Source organism: Mus pahari, chromosome 19, assembly GCF_900095145.1.
Source record: "Mus pahari chromosome 19, PAHARI_EIJ_v1.1, whole genome shotgun sequence".
Lineage (NCBI taxonomy): Eukaryota > Metazoa > Chordata > Mammalia > Rodentia > Muridae > Mus > Mus pahari.
The window spans coordinates 82,268,359-82,278,309 of NC_034608.1; the positions used below are offsets into that span (position 1 = coordinate 82,268,359).

A 9,951-nucleotide genomic window follows, 5' to 3' on the forward strand; every position below is an offset into this window, starting at 1 on the left:
GAAAATAAGTTCAATGACATTCACTAAAAAATGTTTTTCATGATGTTTTAGACTGTCACAGAAAGAGAATCAGGACAAAGACAAGGGAATGAGAGGATATGCATGGCCATAGAATGTAAACCAAGCACCTATGAAAAAAAGATACTGGAGACAGTCTCCCTCTGCATTTGCATGTGCTTGCATGTTGATGCATAAAACCTATCCTTATTCTTTAGTGGGCAAAAATCTAGATACTTGAAGTTGACGACTTCAATGGGTGAATGAAAGTTTAGAATAGGCAGTCTTAAAGATGCTTATTTGTCTACTAACCAATTTATATTAGAAACATTTTAAAATTATGCACATATTCTAAACTATAAGGATATTGAAGGAACTAAAATTGTGGACATATCCATTCATTTCTTTTAAAATTTAGAAAACAACTTGTAAAAAAAATTGACATTTCTTTAAAGTATACTATTCATATAATCTTTATCAAGTTTAATGAGCAAAGAATTTCTGCATTTCTTGCACTACCTTGATCCTTGTTCTGAGGGTGGTTGTTTTTCACAGTGGAAGCTGTTCTGGCCCCAAGTGATTACAAGGGCAAAATTACAAATGGATGAAATGAGGCCCATATAAGGCAGCTTTATGGTGCTGCAGTCAGTCTCTGTGTAACAAGCCCCATTTCTCTGAATTTCTATAAAATGATAATTTTTCTCTACCAAGATTGTCAACAAGGTTGTGAAAACTGCCTACATAGATAAAAGGAAAATTGGCTCTCAAATAAACTCTGTCTGATCAAGGATTCTCTCAACTTCTGCACTAGGCTCTTTGTGAAGGATCCGTCTCTCCATTCTCTTCCTCAGAAGTGTCCTGCATGGCTCTCTGCAGAAGTTCCTTCAAAGTTTGACATTGAAACCTGCAGTGCCTAACAGAGCCAACCAGAAAGTAAATGATGGGATTGGCACAACTATTAACACAGGACAGGAATGCTATCACTCTAATAACATTGTAAGAGTATATGCAATGAAACTTCACAAACATTGGCAAGAGGAACGTATGGATTCCAATGGGTAAACCAAAGAATATGAAGACCATCAATGTGAGAGCAATGGTCACATAGAACCTGGTAACAGGAATCCTATGTGATCCACAGATCATCTTGACAAACAGGGCCAGGTTGGACACAGACGGAACAACAGATAATACTATTATCAATGCAGTAGTGATATACCGACATGTAATACAGAAATTGTATTCACAATAACTGAACAGAAAGCCACAGCTTTGTGCAAACAGAAGCATCAACAGTAGAGAGAAAACCCAGAGCAGAGCACACGTGATGGCTGATGTGTGTCTTGGTCTTTGGCAGTGATACCAGATGGGCCACAAAACAGATAGGCAGCGCTCAGCACTGATGGCTGCAATCATACACAAACTTGCAAGGTAAGCAATAATAAATACAATGAGGACAAAACGATACAAAATAATTTTTATCAGAAAGAAACACTCCAGGGAATGTACAATCTGTGTGCAAAGTTGCAAGAAATCAGCACCAGCCAGGTTGAGGACATACACAGAGAAGGCATTCCTATGCAGATGGAAGGCTAGAAGCCACAGCACTATGGAATTTCCAGCCAGACCAAGCACTGCAATGATGAGAGTAAGAAAATTGAATGTGGTAAAGCAGAATAAATCATTAGTGTAGTAACTTTCATTGAATGTGGTAAACCAGGATAAATCATTAGTGCAGTAAGTTCCATTGACTACTATTTTGTTACTGTTACAGACCACGGTGGTTGGATCCATGCTTAGGAATTTTCCACTGGCATTCCTGCAAAGAAATAGAGATATGAATCTATGGTATTCTCTCTCAGGACTATGTGACTATGTAGGAATGTCTGGCACAGGTACATTAGGAGGAAGAAACAAGATCACAGAATTTAATTTACCAACCTTCCAAAAGTGCTTGAAACTTCTTTTAAATCCAGTTTTTACTTTTCAGTCTATCTGCAGACCAGTATGATATGAGGTAGTTGATGGTCCCAGTACTGTTGCTAGGAATTTCATGTTAAGTGAGGAAGAGACAGATTTTTGAAACCAACATTCTTTCTGATCTAGGGCTGACATTTCTTCTCAGGTGTAGGAAAATGGAAGCTGATGGCACAAGGGAGGAATCTATCAAACAGGCAAAATGGAATCATGAATGAGAGTTATGAATGAGAGTCACAAAGTGAATGGTACTTGCTATAAACACCTATATGTGAATAGCCATGCTTTTTATGTTAGACAGGGCAGTTGCTCATTTAACAATTTTAAAACTAGAAAGCAGAAAAGGCATGAGATACAGCAAGCACATTTCTGATAGTTGTTAGGCTACCAGTGTCCTGTTCTCTGCAGGGGTACAATGGAGAAATAAGATCTGTAACAAATAAGCCCGATATTCAAGAGTAGCTGAAAAATTGTAGTAAATTTTGTTCTTGTTATGACTTTTACCTACATGAAATGCACATGTCTCTGACATGAGAAGTGTGGGCTGTTCTGCAAAGAAAAAAAGAGAGCACCTACATTTGGGAATAGTATCCCAATCCCTGAGAATAGCTGGGGGATCTCTAAATGCATGCACACATTCTATTAAAGAGAGCAGGGTAGCTGGGCAGATAGCATCATTTAGTGCTTGTCCATTCCACTCCCCCATACAAACATCCTTGATAGGCTTTTCTTTTCTTTCTCACCCATAAAGCCCCAGAAATACTTGAAGAAAAGACAAACTACACTGATATTCTCCTGTCATTCCTACACTGAACAATAATACAGAATAAGGGCAGTTCCTGTGATTGCAATAGCTTAACATGAACAGTATCCTGACTGTCACAGAGCTTTGCATCACAGGATACTTCTGGCTAACTTCTTATCCAGGACAGAAGTCTTCATGAAGGAAAAAGCATCTACCCAGAATACTGTGCAAAATGATCTCACAAAAGAGCTTTTAAGGTTATCACCCAACAAACATAATTGCTTTAACAAATATCACTTCATTCCTTTTTGGAGCCTTGGTCTACACAGGAGCACAAGAATCTTACTCAGGGAATCATCTGGGCATCAACAGATTATATTATTATTATTATTATTATTATTATTATTATTATTATTATTATTATTAGTTTTTTGAGGCAAGGTTTCTCTGTGTAGCCCTGGCTTTCTTTCATGGAACTCACTCTGTAAAGCAGACTGGCCTTGAACTCAGAGATCTGCCTTCATCTGCACCCAATTGCTAGGATTAAAGGCATACACCACCACACCTTAAAATAGGCATAATGATACTAGATAAACAGCTGATGAGCTGGATCGTGATGGTAGCAGCTCAGTCATCTGCACAATTGTTTGCCAAGGGCTGTTCAGCTTCATGAAACAGAAGGAAGAAGCCAAAGTAAGATCAACTCAGCCACAACTCCCATTGGAAAAGTTTTTGTTTTTCCTTTTTTGTCTCTGTTCACCAATCAGAACTAAATAGCTCTCCCTCTGCCCTTAACCAATAGCAACCCTGTGATAGAACTTTGGACCAAAGACCATGTGGGGAAGTTGTTCTGAACCTGCCAACCTCCTTACTCTATGACCAGTTTCCTTACTTTATAACCATTAAAATATTTTTGCGAGTTTTCTGAGGATAGAATTTTAGCACAAAATGATGAGTGACTGTATCTGGTCTTCATTTCAGAGAATGAAGTCCAATGCAGAAAAACTGCCTTAGAACCAAAGCAAAGTGTATGCATGTGTGTGTGGGTGAATGCGTGATTGTATTATTGCATGTGTATGTACATGTGCATGCGCATAGTATGCACACAGGTAATTTTAGAAGCTATAATCTGACATCAAATTTTCTTCAATATATAACTACCTTATTTTTTGAGACAGAATATTTCACTGAACATAGAGCTCAAAGATTTAACAGCAGACCAGCACACTGAGGGATCCTCTGGTCTCTATATTCTCAGTACTGAAATGGTGGGCATGCCTCTCCATGCCTGGTTTATACCAGAAGGTGGAATCTGTGTTCTCAGGCATATACTGCAATTATTTATACATTAATCCATCTAACATAGAAAGGATTAATCCCTTTACAATCTCTTAATACACTACAACTCTGTGTGGGTTGGAAAGTAGTAAAGAAAAAGCAAAAGGAGACTTACCCACACTATAAACAAGATGGCAATTGCAAATGTGGATGAATGAACACTTGAGAACTAGCAGGGGAGATTAATCAAATGGGGCTAACAATGGAGGCACTGGACATCAGCTAAGTCCGCAGAAATGTGTTTAAGGTAGTGTTTACCTGTAACCCTAGTGCTCCATAGGTGGAGTCAGGAGGATCAGAAGTTCATGATTTTTCTCCATGATGTAGGGAGTCTGAGGCCAGTCTGGAATCACAGTAACTGTTCTATTTCTCCCAAACCTGTCCTCCAAAGTCAATACTCTTAGCTATTATCAGGATCCAGGGTTCCTTTACTGCATTTAGACAAATAAAACTTCAGAGTATAGAACAGCCACCAAAACAGGAAACTTTCAGATGGAAAGATATCATCATCTTAGGAAGCAGAGATCCATGCTGGTACTGTGTCCACCATTAACTCTTAGAGTAATGAGCTTCATCACCTTGGGTAACTTGAGTAGACAGGGGAAGGAAGAACAAAAGTTCTATGTCTGCTGATGGTAGCTCAAAGTTTGAACATACATTTGCATGGTGTGATGTACACATCTCCATCAAATGTGGAGCTCTAGAAGGACTAAGGCATGCATCAGTCACTTCCTCCATTTACCTCAACAATGCACATACTCTTCTTAGACAACATTTGTTGTGATATTGTCTCAGGGAGAATGCATGTTTAGATGTACAGAAGGGTATTTCAGAAATCACACTAATATCATATCCTTGGGTTCTTATCTTCTACATCACTTCTAATATTTTTTTTTGTTCTGCACTGTTGTCCCATGATTTTTAGAATATACCTAAATCTTCATATGAAAGAATGCCTGAGAGAACTTCAAGACCATTACACATTGCTAAAGAGTCAAAGGTTCTTAATTTCTCTCTTAACCAATTATCTGAGGTTTAACTTAAAATGGATTCCTTTTGATCACGATGACAAAAACATTACCTGACACTGAAGATTCAGAACCAAGTGGAGAATTGGAGCAAAGTAGTGCCAGATGAGGAACAACTCTCTTGCTTGTCTCACAATCTTCCCTACTCAGACACCCTGATGTATCCAAGAGTCTTTGCCCACAGCATGATGATGCACCTTTAGGGTTGAGAAACAGCAATATAGCAGATCTTATGTCTAACATGATACAGCTGCCAACCCATGTAGAATTACTTTCTTGCAAGGGTTTTCTTCTATCAGTCTGTATGTGAGTGACCACTCTTATACTGTACCCATTAAGAATTATGCTTTCCTGCACAAACTTCTTTCTATCTTAAGTTGATCACTGTGGGTGAATCCTCTCAAAACTCAGCATTAGAAGAACAAGGTGGCAACAGGACAAAATAACTCTGATGGGGATGATCTGATGACAGTTAAATCGGCGAACCTAGTGGTGGAAGATTTGCATGTGAGGAAGTATGTCTTCCCATCCTCCTCTCTGCCACCTGACAACTTACAGAAGTGTCAGATCTGGCTCTAAGAAGTTCCCTTGCTCTATCTTTCCTTTTCTTTGATACAGTTGGTGACATTTCAAGAACCATGGAGAACAGAAAGAAAGCTCTGGAATTTTTAGTTTTATCTCCCTCCTGGTCAGTTGTGTTGACAGCAACAAAGAATCCCTGTGCATGCAATTATACCTTTACAACAATACAGGTATTACTATGGCACCCCGTCTCTTTGTCTCTTTCTCATTCTCATTCTACAGTAGCAATGGCCTCTGCTGATTATTGAAGATTAGGAGTAGACTACTTGTGTCACTGCTTTCTTTCTCACAGTCCCCATGCATTCCCTCTGTCCCTAGGACTCATGATTTTTGTAAATAAACATTTCTTCTGGAATTCTTCAGTTACTCACATTCTCGCCATCAATTTCTTCCAAGAGGCAACATACACACATGGTGATTTAGTTTTGGGAACCACCAAACCACACATTTGTTTACAGGTTTTGCCCTGAAAAACAAACTGTGCATATCACCTCCCTCTTTATGATGAGTATGAATAAGAATGATTTGAGGTAAAGTATAAAAAGTGTTTAAGCCAAGCTACCTTTCTGTTTCAAAGGGAAGCTTCTGTCTCATACCTTCTCAGGAAGGCCTAAACCATGCATGTTGCATGTTGTCATAGCAACACAGGGATGTGAACTCAGCATGACAGTAGCTTTCATTCTTGGGATATATTCTTACCTTTCTTCCATTTTTTTTGGTCTAGAAGTGGAGAGCAGACAATGCAGGAGATCCTTCCACAGATTTATTCTCGATTCTGCTGCCTTGCTCTGGGATTGTTATTAGCCTTCATGAGCTGAGTGAAAGTTTCTGACCCAGGTGAGGCTTATAAAAACACTGAGCAGACCATGTGATTTCCAGTATGACTATTGGGAACAAGTCTCACAACAGAGAACTTGCTAGATGCCCTCTAAGTTGTTTCTTGGCATCTGCCCCATTTCCACTCACTGATAAGCCTGTCCCATGCCATCCACTTAGGTGTACCTATCTCCCAGTAATTACTTTCCTCCTTTAAGGACCCACTCCCATTAATAGGAAGACTGGGCAGTGTCAGTATGGTGTGTGTGACTGTATAACTGAAGTATAAGTGCATCATGCCTCACATATAGGCCTCCCCAATCCCATCTTAACTGGTCAACCTTCCTGTAAGTAATTTTTCTCTCCATTATTGTCCCCATTATAACATGACTTATTAGTAGTGCCACTTTGAGGTATGTGAATACATTACCGAAGCAGAAGCAGACCAAGCTGCCTGGCAGGTGTCTGAATTGTGAAGGAAAGGCTACTATTGATACTGCTCCTTCTGCAGCACTGCAGAACTCAGTGTGGTTTTCTTCCAAATGGCATTAAACCTTACAGTTCCCATGAATCCTCTGCAAATATCCTAATTTCCAGCTCTCATCCATCTGTGCACTTTCATTACTAGTGGCCAGCCTACCTCTGTCTTAAACTTAAAAGCCAATTCATAGTAAAGAAAATCTATGTTCATTCCTGTTCATGATCAAATGTCTGTTTTTCAAGAATTGGGATATGAGCCTGTATCATTTATTACAAATGTTTTTTTTATAGCCAATTCCAGAAATGGTAGTAATATCTCTGTGGAACCTTGAAGTCAGCTCAAGAGATCCAAAGCCCATATGCTTAGCAAAAAAGAGATTTTCCTCAGAGTGACAGAGATTACTCCAGTAGGGACAAAGATGGAAGATAGAGGAAAATGGAAAGGGGGAAGGGAATAAATGAGAGGAGAGAAAAGTGGCAAGGGAGAGGGGTAAGAGGGACTTGTCTTGGGTGACAAATGACCACCTCTGGATACAAAGGAAGTAGACATGGCCCAAAGAAAAACAGCATTTTGTAAAGGCACAAGGGAAAACCCCATGTTAGGAAGCAGAGTTTAATTTTAATTAGGTATGGTAATTAGGTGAGCCAAAGGAGACTTTTGATTACTGGACTTAATACCTTGATATCTGGACCTTCATCATTGCCTCTGGAGAAGGACGTGGCCAAATAATGGAGTAGACCTTGGGGGTTGGCTTTAGTTATGTAATCTAAAGTTTTTTTTTTTTTTTTTTTTTTTTTTTTTAGCAAGGCAGAGGGAATGTGGGAGAAGGGCAAGGCCTGCCAGAGCCATGCTCAAGTGGCCTGGATTCCCTTCTTTGCCTTTGTTTAAAAATGGCATTTATAAACATGCTACACTATTTTTTTCACAGTTTCTGTGACCAACTATGTCTACCTTTCTATGGCTGCCTGATGTGATGACTTTGTTTTGACCACCTGCTATGTTTTTCTCCTGTGACGCCACCCATTTCTCTCATATTGAAACCCCTACACATGAACTCTATATACACCTTATCTTCCTCATATCCAGTGGTGATCTCCTGGACCCTGCATTAGTGTGAAGCAGCTCTTGTACAGTAATCAAAAAGTGTGCTTTAATTGTCTTGTAGTCAGTGGTCTTTAGCTCCTCTGACTAGAAATATCATTTTTGTTTTATTTCATCAATGTGTTGGCACACCTATCTTGTGAAATGCTGAGTTCAGCAATTTTGCATAACCTTCTATCCTACTTCATAAAATCTATTAACCCTTACCTTCACAGGGGGTAAATTCTCAGATTTCAAGACTTTTCTTATATGCTCTACATTTACAGCCTTCAAATCACAGGTGCCTTAGATTCCTTTCTACTTTTTCCAAATATTATTTCATTTAGAATATATTTTGGACAAGATGTTCAGAGTTTGTGGGAAGAATCATAGGCTTTGGATGTGGCTTAACTGTGTCCTATGAGCAACTGATGGCCTTTTTTTCAACCAAGATTTCAGTTGTGAGGGTTCTTTGGGGATTTTAAGATGAAACTTACTGGCGGTTTTTATATTTTGGGCGGATAAACCAAGCAGCAGACCAGGCCAAGGTGTTCCACATGGGAAAGGTTAATTATGTGGGAATGGGGGAGGGGAAAGTGGGTAGAAGGGTAGAGAAGAGGAGAGAGAGAGAAAGAGGGGGTAGAGAAGAAAGTGAAGAAAGCGAGAAGATGACTTCTTATTTTATACAGAAAATGACATCACACCAGTGAGGGTGGGAACTGAGCCAAGTGGATTGTGGGATAGAAGCTCATTGTCCTGGCGATGCAGGTCAAGGATCACATGGTTAGGCGGGGCTTGGAGTATCCTGGTGCTAACATTCCTCCCTTCTTGTTATTATAAAAAGAAGGGGAGAAAAAGAGAAGGGAAACCAATGGTGAAGCGGGAATAGGGGTGTCGTGTTTCTTAAGCTACTTCCTGCTGTTCAGGGGTGTCGTCAATTTTCAGGGAATATCTGGTCTTCACCATCGGAGTCTGTATGGCAATTGTCTGAATCAGGTTCTTCTATGGACAGCGATTTCTTTGTGGGCAGCGGCTGGTAATCTTGTAACAGGAGCTGAATAACAGCTTGGATAGAATTTTTTGTACTTGTCTCTGAAGGAAGGTAGAGATAAGATTAATAAAACAAGAAGCAGATAATAATGCCAGGAAGATAACAAAGAAAGGTGTTATGAGTGGAAGGATTCACTTCCATATGGGGTTTTCAAAGGTACCAGAACCAGATGTCTCACGGTTGCTGAAGTCTCTTACGTCTGCCTGTAGCTCCTTAATTTTTTACTTATTTTTTACTCTCCTGGATTGGTTGACGTAGAAGCAGCATTTTTCTTGTAGGAATAGGCAAAGGCTACCTTCTTTAGCTGTCAGGAGGTCTAGACCTCACCGTTTTTGAAGCACCATGGCTGCCGAAGAATCGATCTGCTTTTGGATAGTAAGCACGGTTTACACCAAAGAGAGGAACAGAGGTGAGGTACAGGGTCATAGCAACACTGGAGTTAGGGCAGCTAATGAAGGATGAGGTAAGGTTACTTGGCAGCATCACTGGAGAAGACATAACTGACACTTGCGAACTAGTTCTGGGAGGTGTGCATAGCCAGCAATCTTTAAAGTACCCAGGTTTGGTAACATTAAGGAGCTGGTAGGCTGAAGTCAAGGTCTGAAGCAACAGGNGGAATGACAAGTTAGTATTATTCATTAGAGGTGAAGTCAGGGAAGTAAGAACCTTGGAGGAATGCTTGATTATCTCTCCTAACTTTTCTATGTCTAGAGGTGGAGCAATTGTGACATACTTTCTCTGAATATGGATGGTACTTACTGGGGAACTATACTGAGTTTGCTGTAGATCTTACCAGTAACTCCCAGTAATTTCCCACCTGGGGTCCCATGGGTCACGGATGTAGAAGAAGAGTGTC

General features: G+C 39.9%; 1 protein-coding gene across 1 annotated transcript; it reads right to left on the reverse strand.

The window, feature by feature from the left end:
- Positions 1-804: 804 nt before the first annotated feature.
- On the reverse strand, positions 805-9,521 carry LOC110336275 (mas-related G-protein coupled receptor member B5-like). The gene is given in 2 exon segments (XM_021218708.1): positions 805-1,938; positions 9,423-9,521. Coding segments are annotated over 2 exon segments (1,233 nt in total).
- Between the last annotated feature and the right edge of the window lie 430 nt (positions 9,522-9,951).